This window comes from Tachyglossus aculeatus, chromosome 22, assembly GCF_015852505.1.
Source record: "Tachyglossus aculeatus isolate mTacAcu1 chromosome 22, mTacAcu1.pri, whole genome shotgun sequence".
Lineage (NCBI taxonomy): Eukaryota > Metazoa > Chordata > Mammalia > Monotremata > Tachyglossidae > Tachyglossus > Tachyglossus aculeatus.
Window position 1 is genome coordinate 41,218,827 of NC_052087.1, and position 25,092 is coordinate 41,243,918.

General features: G+C 44.4%; 1 protein-coding gene across 4 annotated transcripts in view; it reads right to left on the reverse strand.

Moving 5' to 3' along the window:
• The window catches only part of ZNF143 (zinc finger protein 143), a 54,593-nt gene that overhangs the window by 7,012 nt on the left and 22,489 nt on the right, over positions 1-25,092 (reverse strand). For 2 of the 4 annotated variants that reach the window (XM_038764995.1, XM_038764994.1), the window contains exons 6-14: positions 22,023-22,219; positions 20,960-21,031; positions 12,739-12,858; positions 11,470-11,545; positions 10,608-10,733; positions 7,860-8,039; positions 7,162-7,389; positions 3,987-4,135; positions 1,893-2,054 (exon numbers count right to left, since the gene is read on the reverse strand). In XM_038764995.1, coding sequence (XP_038620923.1) covers positions 1,893-2,054; positions 3,987-4,135; positions 7,162-7,389; positions 7,860-8,039; positions 10,608-10,733; positions 11,470-11,545; positions 12,739-12,858; positions 20,960-21,031; positions 22,023-22,219 — 1,310 coding nt within the window. The remainder of the gene's footprint in view (positions 1-1,892; positions 2,055-3,986; positions 4,136-7,161; positions 7,390-7,859; positions 8,040-10,607; positions 10,734-11,469; positions 11,546-12,738; positions 12,859-20,959; positions 21,032-22,022; positions 22,220-25,092) is intronic. The other 2 variants (XM_038764996.1, XM_038764997.1) reach the window with 2 other exon arrangements.

Here is a 25,092-nt window from a genome sequence, read left to right on the forward strand (position 1 = left end):
TTATTTCCAAGCCCTAGATAAAAATATATTCTTGGGCTATTTTTGAAGGGGAATTAAGAGTCCTATGAGATCCTGACTGCAAAGATACGGGACTCAGAGGTCAACTGCCTGAGGGGTGAGAGGGGAAGGAGAAACCAGCAGGAGGAGGGAGGTATAGGACCCAGATAACCACACATTATCATTCAGACAGAAGAGCTCCGGGAGGAGCCAAGGAAGCAGCAGTGGCCTAGTGGAAAGAAGGTAACGGGTTCTAATCCTGGCTCCACCACTTGTCTGCTGCGTGACCTTGGGTAAGTCGCTTCACTTCTCTGGGCCCTCAGTTACCTCATCCGTAAAATAGGGATTGAGACTAGGAACCCCACCTGGGACAGGGACTCGATTTGCTTGTATCCATCCCGGCGATTAGTACAGTGCCTGGCACATACTAAGCGCTTAACAAATACAATTAGCATTATTATTAACTGCAGCAGGAGGTGGTAAGAGAAAACAAAGCAGCTGAGGCAAACGCTGCTGGCCGCTTGCCCAGAGTCCCCTCTGCAGCTGCCCAACCCGGGGTCTGCAGGAAGCCCACCCTGAGGTTGGCGGAGGCTGGTATTCCTGGGAGCTAATGACGGTGCTACGTTTGGCTGCTTGCTACTGCTGCTCTCTTATCATCCCATATAAAGGCTTAATAAACAGCTATAATTTCATTCTGAAAAAACAGTATATTTGGAAAATGCTAAGTTCACTGAACTGATCATAAAAGAAGAGGTGTCAAGCACATTTGGAAGCAGCATGGCTCAGTGGAAAGAGCCCGGGTTTTGGAGTTCTAATCCCGACTCCGCCACTTGTCAGCTGTGTGATCTTGGGCAAGTCACTTCATCATCATCATCATCAATCATATTTATTGAGCGCTTACTGGGTGCAGAGCACTGTACTAAGCGCTTGGGAAGTACAAACTGGCAACATATAGAGACAGTCCCTACCCAACAGTGGGCTCACAGTCTAAAAGGGGGAGACAAAACCAAACATACTACAAAATAAAATAGAATAGATACAAGCGCTTTAGTACAGTGCTCTGCACACAGTAAGCGCTCAATAAATACGATTGATGATGATGTACAAGTAAAATAAATAGAGTAATAAATATGTACAAACATATATACATATATACAGGTGCTGTGGGGAAGGGAAAGTGGTAAGATGCGGGGGATGGAGAGGGGGACGAGGGGGAGAGGAAGGAAGGGGCTCAGTCTGGGAAGGCCTCCTGGAGGAGGTGAGCTCCCAGTAGGGCCTTCACTTCTCTGAGCCTCAGTTACCTCATCTGTAAAATGGGGATTAAGACTGTGAGCCCCACGTGGGACAACCTGATTACTTTGTATCCCCCAGCGCTTAGAACAGTGCTTTGCACATAGTAAGCGCTTAACAAATGCCATTATTATTATCCCTCCAATGGCCTCAAAAGAATATCTCGCCCTCCCCTCCAGCCTTCTGAGGAGAAGCAGGTCCAGGGGAGCCATTATGTGATGGGTTTTTGGTAATAGGTGTCTTAGAAATAGGTGTAAGCGGCCTTCCTGAGCTAATGCTATGTGCTACATCCCACCTCTGGGCTTATTTGCAGTAGTTATATTTATGTATGCAGGCTCAACAAATGTTGGTTTAGTTCACCAGTCAAACAAAAATCACCATTGTCTGAAGTTCTCTGCCTTTGCCTGGGTGGGTAGTCTTTGATTTATCTGTTTGTTTTAGTTTGTTTGATGTCTTATCTTCATAGCTCTCTGTCCCCCTGATTCTAATTTTACTGCATCTCACACTGGATTGCCTTTGGTCACCCAAAATTTTTGAACTCTTCACCAGGTGGAATGAATGTATTTGTTGAGCCTTGTTTATGCACATTTGGAAAAGACATTTACCTGCTGCCCTTCTGTACCCTCTGCAGTAACCATGGCTACAGAGTGTGTTCCTGCTGAAGAGATGACTGCATCATGAGCAGGCACTGTGATAGTGGTGCCATCCTGTGTTACCATGGTGATAGTATTACCTAGAGCCTGCATGTCAGCCTGAGAGATGTTGACCTGAAATGCAACCCATTTTAAAGATTAGCGTGATGTTTCCCACAGGCTTTCCCTAAAGACTGTTACTGATTCTTTGGTGGAAAAACTGGGAGTAAATCGCTTAGCTTTTGCAGTTGCAAGAATTCTCATTCAGCCGCTGGAGAACTGGTCAAGTGCCCTGATGCCCTAGAAGTGCTAATGCCCCTCCAGGAAGCACGCCCTATTGAGGAAGAAAGCAATCACAATCTGGTCCTGGTTTTTATAATTTTAAATTCATTAAAGATGCTCACCGGCACTTAGAAACATTTAGGTGTAGAGAGTCTCTGAAGCTGCTTCACAGTTCCACTTGACTAACTCTGACTCCATCGCATCCAGAGTCACCCTCTCTCCATGTGGAGCCCACAAGGCTAAGCAAAGGGCCATGAAAAGAAAATTCTGTTTAAGGAACGTTCTGTTCATTTGAAACCAACTCCGGCAATGGTGGAAAATATTGAAAAAATAAATAGAAAATGAATGTCCTCCGGGAAAGCCATTAAGTTACCCAAGCCTGGGATTTCGCAATTGAACAATCCGTTACAGCAAAAAACATTGGGAGGGAATGATCCTTTTGGAGTCAGGAGAGCAGAGATGGAAAAAAGAGGACTGATGGTTAGAAGTCAGTAGTTCATAACTTAAATGGTAAGTAAGGAGTAAGGGAAAGAGCTTGATCCTGAGGAGGTTTGGGGTTCTCCTGGATAAGAATTGGACTGCTGCAAGCTTTTCCAACTCCTACTTTACACATATTCACTGAGGTATTTAACATTTTTATAGATCACTCAAGAAAGAGGGTTTTCAAGGGCTAGAGGAAAGAGCTGTAGGTTGGAGGGAGAAGGCTAGGACAGAAGGAGAGATGCCTAAAGAGGGCTGACCTGGGGTGTCTTGGGACTGAAAGAGCAGGAAGGATGGAGAACCCATCAGCCCTTCTGTCATTCCTTCCCCCCGACTTTTCCAGGTCAGCTCTGGACCCTGCCCTTCGGAAGGCGCTTGGTCGTTAGTGAAAACATCTAAAATAGACACTTGCAAAGAGACTAACTTTCCACTGTTCGTGTGGCAGCCAAAAGAGGTAGGGGTTTTAATGGGAGATGGGGACTAGGGAGGGGGAAGGTTTCAGAAGACTAACAGGCCAGAAAGCCACCATTCTGGGCCTTCTGAACCCCATCCGGAAACTTTCAAGTCTTGTCAGAGCTGTGGGCTGGACAAGTCTGGGAGCCCAGTTCTAAGAGCCAAGCCATTTCCCATAAGGAATGGACACCTAACAGCACTCTCTGACTGCTTTAAGACAGTATATGGGGGCATTTGTATGCATATTTTGGCAAACACAGCTGGTCACTACTCTAGTCTGAGGTGGGAAATATTCTGGAATGGTGACGTCCTAAAACGATGGCCTCGGAGGATGATAATAATAATAATAATGGCATTTGTTAAGCGCTTACTCTGTGCAAAGCACTGTTCTAAGCGCTGGGGGGATACAAGGTGATCAGATTGTCCCATGTGGGGCTCACAGTCTTAATCCCCATTTTACAGATGAGGGAACTGAGGCTCAGAGAAGTTAAGTGACTTGCCCAAGGTCACCCAGCAGACGTGGCAGAGTCGGGATTGGAACCCTCGACCTCTGACTCCCAAACCCGGGCTCCTTCCACTGAGCCATGCTGCTTCCCCTATTGTGTTATTTCAGAACACAAAAAGGATGCTTTTTGTGTTCTGGAATAAGAGGAGGACCCAACATCCCCTCAGGGCTGTGATGTGAAGCTTCTGTTATAGAGCCAAGGGACCCACGCCGTGGCTTCCCTTCCCTTAAACCTCTAGGCCGACACAACTAGGAGACCTGAAGCGTAGTCGCACGTTTCCTTCTGGTACCTTTCAGTGATTTCAACTGGGACTCCTGTTGAGGTTTCACAGAGGGCAGGTACTTACATGCTGAGTCCCATCCTGGGAGATGAGTGCCACTTGCTGGCCTAGTCCTGACTGAGCCACTGCAGCCACCTGGGCGGAAACCACATCTTCCCCTTCAACCCCTGTAACGTAGGCTATCTGTGGCCCTTTCAGGACGTCTTCCCCTTGACCTGTTTAAACAGATACCATTTTAAACGTGAAAACGCAATGCGCCCGGACAAATTAAAAGGGAATTGAAATAAAGCCCGAAAGATGTGTCTTTTTGAGAATAATGCTGTGGGTTCACCCGCCCCCCCAAAATATTAATGGTAGCATAAAATACAAATAATGGGAAAATGAACCAAACTAGTGACACAGCCCCCTGCGATTTTTCTCACTAAACATTAACCCCTATATTTGATCGGTCAGTAAATACAATCCAAGTAATTATTCATTAACAAATACATATATAGATCTGTCTTCAGAAATAAAGAATGACACCATTGTGTAAAGGCTGGTGTAATGGTACGTTATCTTTGCTTAGTTTAATCATTTCTTAAAACTGACCCCCCTCCACCCCAGTCTTTATTTAAGTACCATTAAGAACTCTGCAATCTGAAAGCCTTTTTTGTGGCTATGTCCCAGAGTTAACATTATTTGGCCATTTGGACTAGATGGATTTTCACCCCCCTTTTCCCATCTACCTTCAGTGAAAGACAGAAATAGCATGACTGAGCTCTTTATGCTGTTGAAAAGATAAATGAATTTTGTATTCTCATTTTAAAAAGTGATTATCGAAAGAGAGGATATGGGAATCTCTACAGAGTTCAAATAGGAGACGGGGAGGTTTGAAATTAGGAAGCTAAACCCACCGATACTTCAGCCCTGCTCCAACAGCCCAAATTTGACGGTTCCAAAGACTAGTGTCAGAAATGTGGTCGCCTTGATGTGGGGAAAATTTATCAACCCCCTTCCATTCTGCATTGCGTTATAGGCACCATTTCGCAGAAGCCTGCCCAAGTCCACCTAATAACAACAACAATAACTGTGGTATTTAAGTGTTTACTCTGTGCCACAAAATGGGCTACGTGCTGGGGTAGATACTGGTGAGAGTCTACTTCTGCACTTAATAACTAGTGAACCACCATGAAATAATTTCAATAATCAATTTCCAGGAGTCTCAAGTAGCAGTAGGGAGTGAAAGCATATTTAGCTAATTAGCACATTACAGAGAATTCTTAAATCTGACGGAGGGCTCTCTCCGTCTTAGCGATGTTAGCCCAATTTTTTAAATCTCTATTTTTTCATTTTTCTTCTAAAAGTCTTCCACAACTTCTTACAATAGTCAAAAAATATGCTTTTGCTTGATTTTCAAACGTATTTTCCTTTCACTGTGTTCTAAGTGCCTTTCATTTTCAAGGAACTACCTGTCTTCATTTCCTTTTTCCTTGGAACCGATAACTCCGAATTCCGAGACTTGATAGAACTACAGACACTAATTAAATCATACAGACTTTCATTAAGGTAACATTTGTTGAAAATTAAGATTGTTTTTGGGAATTTGCTCTTAGAGAACAGCTATGATTTGACCTTAGATCTCATCAAGAACACCTGCATCGGAGATGGGAAGTTACTTACGCTTGTGGACCACTTACCAAACTTCCTACACCTATGAAGACCACACACGGCTCCTCCATGGGTCATTGGGAAGATTGGGGCAGGGTGGGGTGTTTGAGACCCAGAAGCACAGCGACAACAAGAAGCAGCATGGTGTATGGGACAGAGCATGGGCCTGAGAGCCAGAAGGTCATGGGTTCTAATCCCAGCTCTGCCATTTGTCTGCTGTGTGACCTTGGGCAAGTCAGTTAACTTCTCTGAGCCTCAGTTACCTCATGTGTAAAATGGAGATTGAGACTGTGAGCCCCACGTGGGACGGGGACTGTTTCCAACCAGTTTGCTTGTAACCACCCCAGCGCTTAGTATGGTGCCTGGCACATAGTAACTGCTTAACATATAACAAAATTATTAATAATTATTATTATTAACAGTAATAATAACTCTGATCCTGTAGAAGGCACAGTCACCAATACCTGTGCACTGTGGCCAGATTCCCGCTCCAGATCATCCCTCTAGCCTGTAAGCTCGTTGGGGGCAGGGAATTCATTCATTCAATCGTATCTGTTGAGCGCTTACTGTGTGCAGAGCACTGTACTAATGTGTCTGTTTATTGCTCTCCCAAGCACTTAGTACGGTGCTCTGCACACAGTAAGTGTTCAATAAATATGACTGAATGAATGAATCTCATGCAGGCTCAAAGGCTCAGTGGTTTGGAGCCACCAAAAATGAACCTACAGCTTCTTCAACCACCCCCACCGTGTTATAATCCCTGCTCTGCCACGTACTGGATATGTGGCCTTGAGAAAGTCACTTTACTTCTCTATGCCTCAGTTTCCTCACTTGTAAAATGGGGGTTCAATACCTGTTTTTCCCCCACTGTTAGCCCCACATGGGACAGGGACTGCATCCAGCCTGATTAGCTTGTATCTGCCCCATGCTTAGTACAGGTAGCACACAGTATGCGCTTAACCATCACCCTCATTATTGATGAGCTGCCTCTGGTCTGCAAAGGAGTGTGAATCACCACATTTCAAATCCAGTTTTCGGGCCCTATTTTGTCCACTCCTGACTTGTTACTAACAGTTAGACATGTGTGCTTGAATGCGAAGCCCAGCATTTTATTCACTTCCCAAGGCCTTTAATAAGCACTTTTTACTGGATTTATTGAGCACTTACAATGTACAGAGCACTCTATTAAGCACTTAGGTAAGTACTGTAGAGGCCATCCACATGATTCCCGCCCTCAAGGGGCTACAACCTAGTGACTTTATTTGCAAGGTTGAATTTTCTAGGGACAGGTTTATTCTTTCCCATTCACCTTCCTCTATAGCTACTATTATTAATCTTTAAATGCTGCCTTGCCCATTTGAAAAGATCACCCATGGTTAAATTAATCTTAAAATCTTTAATCTTTTGAATGCTTTAAAGACTTCAAGAACAAAATATTATTTGCTGCAGTATTTTACCTCTGTTTTACCTCTAACTACTGCTCTTTTTAACGAACATTAAGCATGTCGTGTATGGAAAAAACTTTGATTCACATCTGCAGGCACTTAATCTGTCAGGACTCAGAGACAAACTCATTGAATTAAAAACTAACCTGGTGGAGGTTCAAAGAAGGCTTCCTGTTCTTCTTCGATTGGTTCTGTGTCATTGTGTGCCGTCTTCTTGTGCATAGCTAATGTAGAGATCTGCTTATACGTTTTCCCACAGTGATTACAATTATAGGGTTTTGAGTGAGTGTGAACCACATGGTGTTTGTACAAACTGGAGTATTCTGTGAAACGTTTGTCACACCCAGGGACTGTACAAACATATGGCTTTTCCCCTATACGGAAACACAAACAACACAAAAACACACCACACAAGATTATCAAGCTGAACTGGCCACAGTATTCCTACAGTCTTCCTAGGAAAAAGGATATAGTCATTCAGGGCTTTAGAAGCAAGGATAAGTTTTTCCTCCCTGGGTCCCTATCCCCTTGTCCTTAAAAAATAACTAGATCTATCTACATCCCTATATAACTGACATCTTGTCTAATTTAAATCCTAGTTTTGGTGTAACTTTCCTATAACCGGACATCTCTGGGACTGTTACTACTCATTTTTTCAAGTAGTAATGGATAATCTCTAAGCCCTAACCATAAGGCATGAAAAAAGCAAGATCAAAGGAGGAAAATGAGAGTATTCAAAGAAAAAGAAGTTTCAGTAACACAACTGTGTGAGTTCCCCATTTGCGTATCCTGATCATTTGTGCCCAGGGTACCAAAAATCAACTGCCGAACCATGGTGAATCACCTGTGTGTATCCTCACGTGATTCTTATAATTCGTCGCACTGGCAAACGCTCTTCCACATCCCGGTTCCGTGCAGTAGTACGGCCTTTCTCCCGTGTGTGTCCTGATATGAACTTTTCTGATATTTGAAGTTGTGAACGACCGACCGCAGCCTTCGTAGGGACACTTAAAGGGCCTTTCACCTGAAACACAGGATGGAAGAAATGTAAAGAAACCTGTACGAGCCAAAAAGATTAGATTTGGTATCTGTCTAGGATTGCGTTGAAGGACACGGGTTTCCTCCTGAATGCTGAGCCCCAGGAGCGATGGTGATTGCCAGGGACCCAGAAATATAATGGTGTTTAGAAAGAAGCTCTTCTCAAGACTGTCAGCTCGTTATGGGCAGGAAACTTCTCTGCTAATTCAGTGCTCTCCCAAGCGCTTCATACAGTGCTCTGCACATAGTAAGCGCTCAATAAATACCATTAATTGATCGATTCACCGAGCCATGCTTCTTTGCTTTCTGGGAATGAATGCTATTCTCTGGCCTCAACCACAGAGAACCAAGAGGGATGCCTGGGTGCTGGGAGCAAGGAAACACAAAAGGATCTGGCTCAGAGAAGAGGGCCTCCAAAATGGAGATTGCCTCAATATCACCAAGAAAGAGAAGAGTGGCCTGGCAAGATGTCAAGGTAACTAGGGAGGGTTAGCTTTGGCAGAAATGGAAGTCAGTCAGTCAATCATATCTACTGAGTGCTTACTGTGTGCAGAGCACTGCACTAAGTGCTAGGGAGGGGACAATATAACAATAGAACTGACATAATCCCTGTCCAAGATGAGCTTGTAAGCCCCAAACTGAAATTTGCTTGTTTTGAGAGGAACCAAAAGGAGAAGCTTAAATTATCTGGCCAACTAGGGAAGCTCTACTGCACGTGATGAGGTAAGGAGGAGTAGAGAAGGAAAATTCCAAGTCATGCAAGAATCCCAGGCAATGGGAAAAGGAGCTCGATGTAATTATACTGAGCTATGGTGGGAAATACGATTGAATGAATGAATGAATGAATGAATGAATGAATGAATGAGAGAGCGCTCAGGATTAGGAGTGTTGGCTTAGAGGGCTAGAAGCAGAGGGAAAACAGAGGTGGGGTGGCTTTTTACATCAAAGATTTATCTAGGTGCCCAGGAAACAGAGGAAGACCAACAGGGGAAAAGAGACCAAGAACAGAGTGACATCATTTTTTAAGAATCTATTAAACCAGGAGGAGAAGTCAAATGATGCCGTCTTTAGTTAGTTTACCAAGGAAACTTCAAGGTGGGGATAGATTTTGCCCAGATAACTGCTGTAAAAAAATAGTTCAGTGAGCTCCAGCGTATCCAACAGATTCTCAGATTGCACTGGGGTCAGCGTCTCAGAACAGAAAGTTGACGGTAACAACAAAAACATCTAGCCCTGCAGCAAAATCATAATGATACTTAGTATATATTATCCTTAATATTGAAAACTAGCACATAAATATGCAATTAGCTAGATCTTCCAATCGTTCAACAAATAGCGTACTAATAATGTCATCTTTTAAGGAGCCACAACCAGGGACACTGTCTTTTAATTCTATTGTAGGTTCCCAAGCACCTGATAGAGTGTTTTGCAATCAGTGACATTTATTGAGCACATTCTGGGTGCAGAGCACTGTACTAAGCACTTGGCAAAGTACAATACAAGAGAGCTACTGGATGCCATCCCTGCCCACAAGAAATTCACAGTCTACAGGGTTAAACAGATAGTAAAATAAATAACAGGGGAGGTAGTAGAGTACAAGGATCCATATGTAAGCCTTGTGGGGAACTTGGAAGATACTCAGCAAAAGTTGTTGATGGAATGGAATACAAAGGATAATGATTTAGTGCTTAGAACAGTGCTTGGCACATAGCGCTTAACAAATACCATCATTATTATTATTATTATGACTGCATTTCTGGTACCAAAAAAAATGCCAGTGCAACTCTATAGGTGCCAAAAATAGAACCAGAACCTCTTTAAATTTGAAACTCTCCTCAGGTCTTGCACTTGGATTAGGTCCCCTCCCTCAGGTCCACAGCACTTGTATGTAACAGCTATAATTTACTGATTTATATTAATGTCTGTCTTTCCCTTGGGACTGTAAACGCGTTACGGGCATGGAACATGTCTACTAACTCCATTATATTGTTACACTGTACTCTCCCAAGCGCTTAATACAGTGCTGCACACACAGCAGCACAGCACACAGTAGCACTCAATAAATACGACTGATTGATCGATCGATTAGGTCTTGGGAACATCGCTGGAAAAAAATAATAGCTATGCATTCAGTGGGTGGAGGGGACACAATCAACTCTACTTAATTCTCCATCCAGGACTCCTGGGATTATGATTTCCCGGTCCAGCAGAATGTGTAAATCACCACTGCCTTTGGCTAAGATAACACCCTGTATTTAAAACATCTGAATGTGCAAAAGAGAGAGTGTTACAGTGCTCTACAGAACCTTATCTTTCATCAGCAATTTCTGAAATTCCTTGAGCAGGGAAATGAGGCATGGTTAACAAAATGATAATGAGCAAATGAAAAAAAAAAAAACCTCAGGAAGATAAGGGAGGGGAAGCCCTCAGGAAAAAGGTCTCACACTTGAAAGAAGTGGGGAGAAGAGAGGTGCGGTGATGAAAAAATAAACCAGCCTTTTTGTCTGCAGGGCTCTAAGGGCTCTTATCCACCTGTCTGGATTGTTACAAGTACCTGTGTGAGTTCTGATATGCTTCTGTAGATCTCCTGATGTTTTGAAAGATTTAGTACAGTTGTCTTCTGAACACCGATATGGCTTTTCTCCCGTGTGAGTCCGGACATGGCTTTTTAATCCATAACCTTAAAGAAAAGTTTAAGAAAAACGTAAACACAAAGCACCTTTCCTCAAAATAAGATAACCCTAGGACTTTATAATATCTGCAGCAGCTCAGAAGCCGGATACAGTGGAGGCACACCTCCTCCAAGAGGCCTTCCCGGACTAAACTCCACTTTTCCTCATCTCCCACTCCCTTCTGCGTCACCTTGACTTGCTCCCTTTGCTCTTCCCCCCTTCCAGCCCCACAGCACTTATGTATCTATCTGTAATTTTATTTATTTGTATTGATGTCTGTCTCCCCGTCTTGTTGTGGGGTGGGAATGTCATTGTTTATTGTTGGGTTGTACTTTCCCAAGCACTTAGTACAGTGCTCTGCACACAGTAAGCGCTCAATAAATACGATTGAATGAAAGAATGGAAAAGAACTGGGTCCTCAGCGTGTTAGATGCGACTCTCAACATTCAGAAGGAGGAAGCCCTGCAAAGAATTTATATTCTCCAAGAGAAAAAGATTCCGTACATGAGGAGATGAAGCCACATTTTTTTTGTTTTGGGGGAAGAGAGGAAATGAAAAATAGGGAAGGGGCTGAAGAGTAGTGCATCAAAATACGCGGGAAAGAAGGGAAGGTCGACAAATTAGTGTGGCATAATGATATTCTCTAGAGTCAATATTTTAAATCCCAATGCAAGAGAGGCAAGTCACCCATCATCCCCAGCCTGTCACAGTTGCTCCCAAAATGCTAAAGCCACAAAACCTTACCTGTTGCAAATGCTTTCCCACAACCAGGATGTTCACATTGATACGGTCGATCTCCTGTGTGGGACCTTTCATGTACCTGTTAAAAACATTGTTGTGAACGTCTCCCATTTGCATTTTTCCGTTTAAGAGGAGATCCGGTCTCCGAATCATTTTGACTCTTTTCCTCTTTCCATGAAAGTGTTCCCCTTTACATTTTAAAATAACAATAATTGAGACTTGAAGGAATTCTGTCATATTCTGTCACAGTCGACTCCGTTACACTGTACTCCCCCAAGAGCTTAGTACAGTGCTCTGCACACAATAAGTGCTCACTAAATACGACTGACTGATAAATGATTGACTGATTAAGTAAAAGAAATGGAAAACACCAATTCTGAAGCCCCTCTTCTCACAAAAGCACAAACGCTGAGCCCCGACAATTCTCAACCCAAATCTACGAATTAGAGTAGCACATTTATACTAGAAATTCAACGTTTTTTCCTAAGTGCCTGGTAAGTAGTACCTGGCAGCAAGTCTTCTTTCATCCTGTATTAACAAATGGGAAGCAGCATGACCTAGTGGAAAAGCACAGGCCTGAGAGTCAGAGGACCTAGGTTCTAATTTCAGCTCCATCCCTTACCTGCTGAATAACCTTGGGCAAGATGTTTGACTTCTCTGGGCCTCGGTTTCCTCATCTGTAAAATGGGGACTAAATACCTATTCTCCCTGTGCCTGGCCCGATTATCCTGTATCTACCCCAGCGCTTAGGACAGTGCTTGGAGCTAAACAAGTACCACTACCACAATTATTGATTGTGGGGACCTTTTTACTGATGCTCTTTCCAATTGTTTTGTTGGTTTGGCACTGAACCGAAATGTATAAATAAGAAAGACTGCAGTGTTCTGCCGAAAGTCATCACCATGTCAACAAGATAAAGTTTCTTAGGCTACCAAAAATACAGAGTTAGATGCAACATTTTAAGGGCTGATATTTTCAAGTGATAGCAATGCCTTATCATGAGCTCGAGCTCCTAAGTAGAGCGTAGTTGAACGACCTAAGGCTATCCATGTAGATTATAAAATGGTTTAAGAATGTAATAGCATAACTACTGAATTTCCTGGACAGTCCTATCAGCTAGACATTTCCCACTAGTCTTTTAGCTTGTTGTGGGCAGGGACCGTGTCTACCAACTCTGTTATCTTGTACTCTCCCAAGCGCTTAGCACAGTGCTCTGCACACAGAAAGCACTCAATAAAATACAACTGATTGATGGATTGATTGAATAATCACCTTGAGGTGATGGGCTGTTGTATACAGTTTTCCACACCCATCATAATCACAGCGAAAAGCCTTCTCTCCAGTCTGCTGGGATTTGGCAGGGACTCGGGTTCCGTGTCCTTGTAAAACAATCTGGGACGAAACAAACAGCATCATTTGAAAATCCTCTGTTTAAAAAGATAACCAGATAAATCATGTTCTGTGATATGGGATTCCTCCGTCACACTCTCTGCTGCTCTGGTAGTTGGGGAAAGGCAGAGAGGAGAAAAAGAAGCAAGTCTTGAGTGGCTGAGGTTAGGGGTCAGGGCAAACTCCAACAGCAGAGATGTGTGTTTTGGGTGGGGAGAGTGAGAACTCCGAGGAGTCAGGAAACCCAAGAAAGGGGCCCTGAAGGGTTGAGAAAGGAGGGTCTGGGAAGGATGGCAGTTAGTAAGGCGAAAAAGGTAGAGAGAGGAGAGAAAGCTGACATTTAAAGTTCCTTGCAAATCCTTTGAGAACTTCAACTAAGTTTTAAAGTGAAGAGGAATGCGCTACTCTCAGTTTGACTCATTCTGCCATCTCATTTGATTTTAAGATCCGTATCATTTAACAACCCCCTCTAATCTAAAGGAAAAGGAAGGCATCAAAAGTGTAAAAGGAGTTTGTTTAAAATTTATGAAGGACAGCTATAAATTCTACTGGGGGACAAGCAAATTTACACAGGAAATGAATGCCAAAATCAGGGGTAGAGCGCCTGCTAAATTGTCAGTAGGTCTTCCTGAGCACTGGTGACTAATTTATCATGAAAAGTCAGTGAACTCATGCAGTTCCTTTCCTAGAGTTTTATAAATTAAGTCAAGCAGATCAAAGTAGGCTACCCTGTTCCCTGCCTCCCTCCCTCTTCTCTGATCTGAAAGAGCCAGCTGGCAATAAACTTCAATTGATTTGACCACAACGAATTGGACGTTCACTGATTAGTCGATCAACATTAATAAAACTCTTTATGAGATGTTTAGAAAATTAAAACACACTGTGGTCGGGTCTTAATTAGAACATCTACTCTATGCCAAAGCATTGTGTTGAGTGCTGTGATACGCACAGGATAGTCAGATTGGGCACGACTAGCATTTCGCCTTTGACCATCACTTGAACTTCTATCCAAAAACCTACCTATTACCAATCAATCAATCAATCAATAGTATTTACTAAGCACCCACTATGTGCAGAACATGGTACTTAAGCATTTGGGAGAGTACACTAAGGTCAGTAGAGATGATCCTTGCCCTGAAAGAATCTTAAGTGACCACAAAGTACTGGAGTGGTAGGAAAGGGGGAAATAGGGCGATGAGATGAGAAATTAACTAGGAAAGCCCACCAGGAGAAGATGTGACTTCAAAGACGCTTTGAAATTGGGAAGTGCAGTGATCTGTGAAATTGTAAATCTACTACCAGAGAGAAATCATTGCTTTGCCCCAAGTTCTGCCATAGGCTCTCTGATGCCAGTTCTAAAGGAACTGAATGAGTCAGAAGGACCTGGGTTCTATTCCCCACTCCGACACTTGTCTGCTGTGTGACCCTGGGCAAACCACTTCACTCTTCTGGGCCTCAGTTACCTCATCTGTAAATTGAGGATTAAGACGGTGAGCCCCTTGTGGGACAGGGACTGTGTCCAACCTGATAAGCTTGTATCCGTCCCCCTGCTTAATATAGTGCCTGACGCGTAGTAAGTGCTTAATACCATTTTTTTTTTAAAAAGGAAGATGTGAACTTTTACAATGAAGCTGCCATTCCCCTTATCTGTAATTTATTTTAATATCTGCCTCCTTCTCCAGACTGTACGCTTGCTCCTTGTGGGCACTTCTTCCCTTCAAAGGAGGCTTACCTCCTCCAGAAGGCCTTCCCAGACTAAGCCCCCCTTTTCCTCAGCTCCTCCTCCCCTTCCCCTGACTCACTCCCCTTGCTGTTCCCCCCTTCCCATCCCACAGCACTTCTGAATATATGTACGTATCTATAATTCTATTTATTTATATTAATGCCTGTTTTATGAGGCAATATCACATCTATTTATGTTGATACCTGTTTACTTGTTTTGATGTCTGTCTGTCTCCCCACTTCTAGACTGTGAGTCCATTGTGAGCAGGGATTGTCTCTCTTTGTTGCTGAATTGTACTTTCCAAGCGCTTAGTACAGTGCTCTGCACACAGTAAGTGCTCAATAAATACGTCTGAATGAATGAAAGAATCGTTTCTACCAACTCTATCATATTATACTCTCCCAAGAGGGTAGTACAGTGCTCTGCACACAGTAAGCACTCAATAAATACAACTGTACAATTGATGGATTGATTGGGATTCCAATCCTCTAGCTTCTCCCAGACCTTTGCCCCTTGCAGGTGGGCAGGTGAGTGAAATTTCTAACTCTCCAAAGCAATCCTATGTGAGACTAAGTTTGAAAGTCAGATCACCTTTAATTGCAAAATCCATGAAAACACAAAATAACCCAATGAAAGACATAATCAGGTTATCCAAAGATTAAAATCTACTGGCATTTTTACCTGATAGTCTTTATTAAAAGCTACTTAAGGACAAGACCACTGAAATCAGATCCATTAGAGTGTAAGCTCCTCATGGGTAGAAAATATGTATCCAGCTTTTGTTGTACTTTCCCAAGCACTTAGCATAATGTATTACCCAGAGTGGGCTCTCATTAAATGCCATTACTTCTACAGATAAAGCAGTGAATATCATTGTTTCCAAATACTTGGGAGCTAAATAATAGATGATATGTTTTTTTTTTCACTCCTTACATGCCTTAACTGCTGCTCCAACATTCTAGTTGGACCACACGAATGAAAGAAATGTCCCTATAACAAACACCATCCCAAAGGGAGGACAAATGAAATCCCAGCCAGATTCAAATGTCCCATACATATAAAGTATGTATGTATGTATGAATGTAAATGGAGGAAGAATCTCTTTGGATAATCTCTCTTCAAAAGACAGGACCTGGAAAAGCATGGAAAATAGGGCTAATTTTTTGTCATAGAGCAAAATATTTTTTTTTCTCTGAATATGTGTGTCCAAATAAAAAGATAATGGGTTGAAGGGGAAATCAAATCTGAAGGAAGAAGGCACAAGGCCTTGGCTTCAAGCTCAACAGTGCAGTACAATGGGACACACAATATTTGAACTCAATATTCTTTTTTCCCCTAGATTAAGTCCTCATAACCACAAGCATATGGACCTGTTCAAATATATCACTTCAGATCTGCTTGTACCTATCTCCTTCATTGTTTCCATGCCTCCGATAATTCACATTAATACTTAGGAGAAAGCTTTGTGCCTTTCTGTTGGTGTGAAACCTAACCTCATTCTAGAGATCAACTCAGCAATACCACATCTGGTGTTTTCTTAGGTTACAGACCAGAGGAAAAGCTGCAAACTGTAAAAAAAACAGCAAATTCAAAGCAGAAGAAAAATGGAGGGTTTTAAAAAATTGAAATGCAGAGGATGTTACAACACAGGAAAAAAAAATCCACATCAACAGCGGATCTCTAGGTTTCTAAAGGTGTTTGGTGCTTGTTTTGGGAAAAACTTTCTTTCTCTGAAGGAATGCTTCTATACCAAAATAAGGTAAGGTACAGTAAAAGAAACCTGCATTTCCACTAATGGGGAGAAAGAAACTGTTTCAGAAATTATAGGTTTCAGACATCTGTTCATGGGAAATGATCACTAATGCTAATTGCTATACATAATCCATTTATCTAAGGTACCGAGAAATCTGAACACCACTTTGGCATAACCTAAAATACAGGTGGGTCAGATTACCAAAACCATCAGCTTTTAAACTTCTTCAAGGCAAATTAACATTATAAAATTATATTATAAAACTATACATTTAATATATACCTTTTCCGGAAGGTTAACATGATAGAAGAGTTGCCCGAAGTTAGGACTTGGAAAATTTTTATCTGATGAAACTAAAATCAAGTCTGCTACTTTATTGGCCTGCATAATGCACCATTTACTCTGTCCACTATCTACTGTTGAAAGATTAACTTAATCGAGAAGCAGTGTTGCCTAGTGGATAAAGCACAGGCCTGGGAACCAGAGGCATTGGGTTCTAATTCCGGATCTACCACTCTCCTGCTGTATGACCTTGGGCAGGTCACTTGACTTCTCTTTACCTCAGTTTCCTCAACTGGAAAATGGGAATTCAATACCTATTCTCCCACCTAGACTGTGAGCCCCATGTGGGACAACGACTGTATCTGACCATATCTAGCCCAATGCTGAGAACAGTGCCTGACACATAGTGAGCACATAACAAATACCATTAAAAAAATCACAATTAGCACTCGATTCAGTGAAAATAATGTTAAGCAAAAGAGTACTAAATGAAGTTAGTTTCCCATGGAAAAAAATGTCGAGCGCATTAATGTGTTCCCAAGATCAAAAAAATTGACTTAAGACAATAAAACCAATTTGAGCCGTTAAATGTTAGTATATTTAGACATTAAAATGTCTATAATTATTTTTTCTCTTGTCATGAAAGTGCCCAAAGGAGAGTGTGTTAAGAGGGATGCCTTTAGCTCCATTCTTTAGTTAAAAGGATACTGAGATCTCTCTCTGCTTAGTTGTCTCAGCTGGCCCGGACGATCCAACATTGCCCGGGACACAGAACTGTCCAAGGACACAGAGAGCTCTCTCTGCCTCTCGACTGTAAACTCCTCTAGACTGTAGTTCACTGTGGGCAGGAAGCATGTTGGCCAACTCTATTGTGGTGCACTCTCCCAAGTCCTTAATACAGTTCTCTGCATGTAGTAAGTGCTCAATAAATTTGATTGCCTGCTTCTCGAGCTGCCTCGGCTAGCCCAGGACATGGAATGTCGCTCAGGATAGAGAGCTGCCTGAGGACACTGAGATCTCTTTCTGTCCAGCTGCTTCAGCCAACGCAGGACATTGAACACTGGAACTGCTGCCTACCATCTTCTTGTGGAGCGACCTGGAGTGGCTGAGAAGCGACCATTCCTTCATCTTCCCTCTCCCTGGCTGTCTGACACCGTGGTGACAAGCACCCGGATTTTTTTTTAACCTATCAACAACTGCCTGCCTTTGCATTCATTCATTCATTCATTCAATCAATCGTATTTATTGAGCGCTTACTGTGTGCAGAGTACTGTACTAAGTGCTTGGGAAGTACAAGCTGGCAACATATAGAGACGGTCCCTACCCAACAGTGGGCTCACAGTCGAGAAGGGGGAGACAGAGAACAAAACATATTAACAAAATAAATAGAATAAATATGTACAAATAAAATAGAGTAATACATACAAACATATATACATATGTACAGGTGCTGTGGGGAGGGGAAGGAGGTAAGGCCAGGGGGGACAGGAGGATACCAACCACTCGACTGGGAACTTGGGATACAACGTGGCCTAGGGGCTACAGCCCAGGCCTGGGAATCAGAAGGACCTGGGATCTAGTCTCAGCGCTGCCACCGGTCTGCTGTGTGACTTTGGTCAAGTCCGCATCACCCCAGCCCTCTACTTACTCCTAAACATTCGTTACTTCACTCTCAAGGACCCAAGGACCCCATTTGATTCAGCAATTTAATCATAGAACCACTGGATTAAGCTTACTGCTGTTGACAACCTCACTTATAACCCTTTTTCTCTGACTTTACCATGTCCCCCCAATCCCCTCCCTCCAATCAGCCCATCCCTGTCCTCCCTTCCCAGCACCCCCCTCCCCACCGCCCGATGCTCCTCAATCCAACCCCTTCCCACCCTTTGCACCACTTTCCCCTCCTCATCCCTGCTGGCTCATCCTCATCCTCCTCTTCAACCCCTCCCCCTATCCCTCCTACACAGCCACAGCCAAGCACCTCCTATGTAACTCCTGCTCCATATGGGAAAGCTTCCTGTTTCTGGCCCAGTCACTGCTCCTCCTCACCATTACTGAAACCTGGCTGTCCTCCCTGCTGCTCTTCCTAGAGAGGGCCTCATCTTCTCCCACTCCCCTGGAAAGGGGGAGAAGTCAGCTTCCATCTTGCTCCCCAATGCCACTTTGACACCATTCCACCTCCCCCATCCCTCTCTTTCCTTTGAATCCCATATCATATGCCTCTACCACTCTCTCCACTTACTAGTCATGGTCATCTACCACCCCCCAGGGCCCGCTTCCAACTTTTTGAACCATTTTGATTTCCCTCTTTCTCCATCCCGAATTGATCCTTGGGGACTTCAATATCTATGTGGTTGTTCCTAATGACCCTTCTGCTGCCCACTTTCTATCACTCCTAAACTCCATTAACCTATTCCACCCCACCTCACCCACTCGCCAACTTGGACACACACTCGATCTGAACATCTTTCGTCTCTATACACTCTCTACCTTCACGAACTCTGAAATCCCTCAATCCAACTACAATCTTCTCACCTGATTTCTCTCCCACACATTCCTCCCCACAAATCTGTCCGGTTCCCCGACAGAGAACTCCAACCTTTTGACCCGCACCAATTTTCCCCAAGTCATCATGCCCCATTTAATCTCCATACCCGAACGACCTTCCCTTGATGACCAAAATGATGCCCTCAACATCACCTTCAACTCGACTCAGTACAATTCACTCGCTCCCTAATCCTTTTGCCGATCTCGTACCAGTGACCCACAGCTGTGGATCACCTCCACAGTCCGCCGCCTCCACTCCTGTGTGTGAGCCACAGAGCGCTGCTGATGGAAACCCAGATATCAAGCCAGCCTTATCCACCTCATCATATTTTTTGCCTGCTTTAACTTTGCCCTCTCCTCTGCTTGGCAATATTATCTCTCCACCCTTACTGACTGCTATGCCCACTGCCCTCATTATTTGTTTCAGACGTTTAAGCTTCCCTATCTCTTGCCCCTAATGACCCGACCAGGTTCTCTACTGAGAAAATTGAAATCATATTAGGTGTGATCTTCCTAAAACCTCCCCTGCTCCTCTTCAGTTAGAGAAGCAGCATGGCTCAGTGGAAAGAGCAAGGGCTTTGGAGTCAGAGGTCATGGGTTCAAATCCCGGCTCCGCCGCTTGTCAGCTGTGTGACTTTGGGCAAGTCGCTTCACTTCTCTGTGCCTCAGTTACCTCATCTGTAAAGTGGGGATTAAGACTGTGAGCCCCACGTGGGACAACCCATTCACCTTGTAATCTCCCCAGTGCTTAGAACAGTGCTTGGCACATAGTAAGCGCTTAATAAATGCCATCATTATTATTATTATTCAGTCCCTTCCTTTTCCTGCCCCTTCTTCAACTCTCCCATTTTTCCCAGCAGTATCTCAAGAAAAGATCTCCCGCCTCCACTCAAAATCCACCCCCCTCCACCTGCGCCTCCAACTCCATCCTTCCGCACCTTATCGAACTCTTACCCCTCCGTTCTTCCTCCCTGACGACCCTCTTCTATTGTTCACCTCCCACTGGCTTCTTCCCCGCTGCTTTCAAACATGCCCGTGTCTCCCCTATATTAAAAAACCTCTCCCTTGATCCCATGGCTCCCTCCAGTTATCGCCCCATCTCCTTCCTACCATTCTTCTCCAAACTCCTTGAGTGAGTTGTCTACACCCACTGTCTTCAGTTCCTCTCCTCCAGTTCTCTCCTTGACACCCTCCAATCTGGAGAAGGGAGTGAAGCGATGCGGCCTAATGGAGATGGGCCTGAGAGGCAGAAGGACCCAGGTTCTAATCCCGGCTCCAGCACTTGTCTGCTTAGTGAACTGGGGCAAGTCACTTCACTTCTCTGTACCTCATCTGTAAAATGGGGGACGAAGACTGTGAGCCCTAGGTGGGACAGGGACTGCATCCAACCCCATATGTTTGTATCCACCCCAGCGCTTAGTACAGTGCTTGGCAACTAGTAAAAGCTTAACAAATACCATTATTATTATTCTGGCTTTGTACAGCATGCTTTTCCCCTGACCCCTGCAATAACATACGAGAATCACACTAACAACGTGAACACCGGCAGAGAGCCCCGCCGCATTTATGTCCATAGCTGTATTTTATTTATTTATATTAATGTCTCTCTCCCCCTCTAGACTGTAAGCTCAGTGCACGCAGGGAACTTGTCTACCAACTCTTTTGTACTGTACTCTCCCGAGGGCTTAGCACAGTGCTCTGCACATAGTAAGCGCTCAATACATACAATTGATTTACTGATTGATAGAAGAGATCGGGGCAGATGTACTCAAACCATATGTGCCATAGTTAGTCCATACCTGCATTTTCTTCTCTTGTTCATTTTCCCCCATCATTCCTGTTCCTACACTTTCGCTTCCATCAATAGATACCTGTAATCCAGGGAAGAATAAAATGTTTAAATGGAATGGACCAGGCGCTGTTTTAAGTCAGAACTTTACAGTCAGCTCAATGATAAATACAGCAGCAATAGGGCTTTATTTCTATAAATCTCAATGGAGAATTCACCCCACTGACCTTTCGCTCCAGGTTTCTCCTCCCTTTGCATTTTATAGAATGTTCCATGCATAATTTCTTTCTTCTAGAACACATCTGCGAAATACTATATTGTTACCATAGCTAAAAGGGGGCCCTCTAAACCATAAGCTCGTTGTGGGCAGGGAATGTGTCCATTATATTGCTACAGCGTACTCTACCAAGCACTTAGTACAGTCAAGGGAAGCAGGATGGTCTAGTGGCCACAGTATGGGCCTGGGACTCAGAAGGACCGGGGCCTAATCCCGGCTCTGCCACTTGTCTCTTGTGTGACCTTGGGCAAGTCACGTCACTTCTCTGGGCCTCAGTTACCTCATCTGTAAAATGGGGATAAAGACTGTGAGCCCCATGTGGGACAGGGACTGTGTCCACCCTGATTAGCTTGTATCTACCCCAGCGCTTAGAACAGTGCTTGACCCATAGTAAGTGCAAATCCTCAAATCCGACAATTACTCTCCCCCTTTACTGAAGGCACATCTCCTCCAAGAGGCCTTTTCAGACTAAGCCCCACTTTTCCTCATCTCCCGCTCCCTTCTGCGTCATCCTATCTTACTCCCTTTGCTCTCCCTCCCTCCCCCAGCCCCATAGCGCTTACGTCTACAACTGTAATTTTATTTATTTGCACTGACGTCTGTCTCCCCGGCTCTAAACTGCAAGCTTGCTGTGGGCAGGGATTGTCCCTGTTTCTTGTACTGTACTTTCCCAAGCGCTTAATGAATACGATTAAATGAATGAATGAAGTGCTTACCAAATACCATCATTATCAGTACAGCGCTCTGCACACAATAAGCACTCAATAAACACCACTGATCGATCGATCGATCGTACCTTCGCGGCATACTGTTCCAAAGCACTGATGGTGTCGGGGTCAATGGTGCCGTCCCCTGTGTGAAGACCGGCCACCGTACCATCCGCTTGGATAGCCAAGATGGTATCCGACTGCGGCACCTGCACCGTATGGTGAATGTAGGCCGTGGTGCCATCTTCCAGTTGGACTGCCTGCAGTGCGCTCTGGTCATAACTGTCTGAGATACAATGGTGAGACGAAATTAAATAAAAAAAAGGGAACCATCACTACAGCAGTATGGAAATAAAGGTCAGAAGCTGAGGAACAAGTCTGTATTTCAAAGACTGGCACCTGAAAAGTGTGGAAGCAGTAACAGTAATAATAATTCTGGCATTTGCTAAATGTTTACTACGTGCCAGGCACTATACTAAGCGCTGGGGTGGATACAAGCAAATCGGGTTGGACCCAGTCCCTGTCCCATGTGGGGCTCACAGTCGCAATCCCCATTTTGTGGATGAGGTCACTGAGGCCCAGAGAAATTTAAGTGATTTGCCCGAGGTCACGCAGCGGACAAGTGGTGGAGCCGGGATTAGAAACCGTGACCCAGTACAGCCTAGCTGCAGAGGGCAGGGCCACTGAAGTCCCGCCTCTGTAAAATGGGGGTGAAGACAGTTTAGACTGTGAGCCCACTGTTGGGTAGGGACTGTCTCTATATTTTGCCAATTTGTACTTCCCAAGCGCTTAGTACAGTGCTCTGCACATAGTAAGCGCTCAATAAATACGATTGATGATGATGATGATGAAGACTGTGAGCTCCAGGGGGGACAGGGACTGGGTCCATCCCGATTTGCTTGTATCCACCCCAGCGCTTAGTACAGTGCCTGGCACATAGTAGGCACTTAACAAATACCACAGTTGGTATTATTGATTTGAATCTCGGATTTACATCTAATAATAATGGCATTTATTATGCACTTACTAACGTGCAAAGCACTGTTCTAAGCACTGGGGAGGTTACAAGGTGATCAGGTTGTCCCACATGGGGCTCACAGTCTTAATCCCCATTTTACAGATAACTGAGGCCCAGAGAAGTTAAGTGACTTGCCCAAAGTCACACAGCTGACAAGTGGCGGAGCCGGGATTTGAACCCATGACCTCTGACTCCAAAGCCCGGGCTCTTTCCACTGAGCCACGCTGCTTCTCTATTAAAGCTACCCAGTTTTCACTGATAAAAGAAAACATACCCATATTTTGGGAGTTGCTATCACCATGGCCTAGTAGAAAGAGCCCAGGCCCGGGAGTCAGAAGGACCTGCGTTCTAGTCCCGTCTCTACCACTTGTCTGCTCTGTGACCTTGGGCAAGTCACTTCACTTGTCTGGGCCTCAGTTCCCTCATCTGTCAAATGGGGATTAAGACTGTGAGCCCCATGTGGGACGTGGATCATGTCCAGCTTGATTAGCTTGTATCTACCCCAACGCTTAGTACAGTGCCTTGCACATAGTAAGTGCTTAACAAATGCCATTAAAAAATAAAACAAAACCAAAAAAAACCCCTACCATTTTGAGGGTGATAAGCAAAAAGGTAAATTACATAGACTTATATGCCAGCTGTCTTCTTCTTCATAAGCAGTAGCCCTGTGTTAAGACAAGAATGAAAGATCCAGACCCTCCTCTCCAAGGACATCTTAGCCCTCTAGGGTCCAAGGAAGAGCTACTCAAGAGGTTCTGGGCCTTAATGGCCTCAATTTTTCCGGCCTCAATTTTCTCTCCCCGACTCAAATTCCCTTTCCCATTCATTCATTCAATCATATTTATTGAGCGCCTAATGTGTGCAGAGCACTGTACTAAGCGCGTGGGAAGTACAAGTTGGCAACACATAAAGACGGTCCCTACCCAACAGTGGGCCACAGTCTGAAAGGGGGGATAATGATGATGGCATTTGTTAAGCGCTTACTATGTGCAAAGCACTGGTCTAAACCCTGGGGGAATACAAGGTGATCAAGTTGTCCCACGTGGGGCTCACAGTCTTAATCCCCATTTCACAGATGAGGTAACTGAGGCTCAGAGAAGTTAAGTGGCTTGCCCAAGGTCACACAGCAGACATATGGCGGAGCCGGAATTCGAACCCATGACCTCTGACTCCAGAGCCCGTGCTCTTTCCACGGAGCCACGCTGCTTCTCTAGAGACCTCAGAGATCTTCCCAATCAATCAGTCGTATTTATTGAGCACTTAACTGTGTGCAGAGCACTGTACTAAGCACTTGGGAAGTACAAGTTGGCAACATATAGAGACAGTCCCTACCCAACAGTGGGCTCACAGTCTAGTCCAGAGATCTCTAGGCATGGGATGGAAAACTAGTAGATTAAGTTGGGGTACGTGTTTTGGTTTGTTTTTTTTTGGAATAGTACTGCTGGAAGGAGGAGGTGGACGACACTGTCTGCAGAGCCCCTCCACAGCTAGAATTGTCCTAGTTCTGGTCTAATAGCGAAGCACAAAAGATGTGGCTTAGTGGATACAGCATGGGGCTGGAAGTTGGAAGCACCTAGTTTTTAATCCCTGCTCTGCTGCCTGTCTGCTGTGTGACCTTGAGCAAGTCACTTCCCTTCTCTGGGCCCCACAGCATCTGTAAAATGGGGATTAAGACTGTGAGCCCCATGTGGGATAGGGACCGTGTCCAACCTGATTAACTTGTATCTACCCCAACGCTTACCCCATCCAAGCCGTCACCAAAACCTGCCGGTCTCAGCTCCGCAAAATTGCCAAGATCCGCCCTTTCCTCTCCATCCAAACCGCTACCCTGCTCGTTCAAGCTCTCATCCTATCCCGTCTGGACTACTGCATCAGCCTCCTCTCCGATTGCCCATCCTCCTGTCTCTCCCCACTTCAATCCATACTTCACGCCGCTGCTCGGATTGTCTTTGTCCAGAAATGCTCTGGGCATGTTACTCCCCTCCTCAAAAATCTCCAGTGGCTACCAATCAATCTGCACATCAGGCAGAAACTCCTCACCCTGGGCTTCAAGGCTGTCCATCCCCTCGCCCCCTCCTACCTCACCTCCCTTCTCTCCATCTCCAGCGCAGCCCGCACCCTCCGCTCCTCTGCCGTTAATC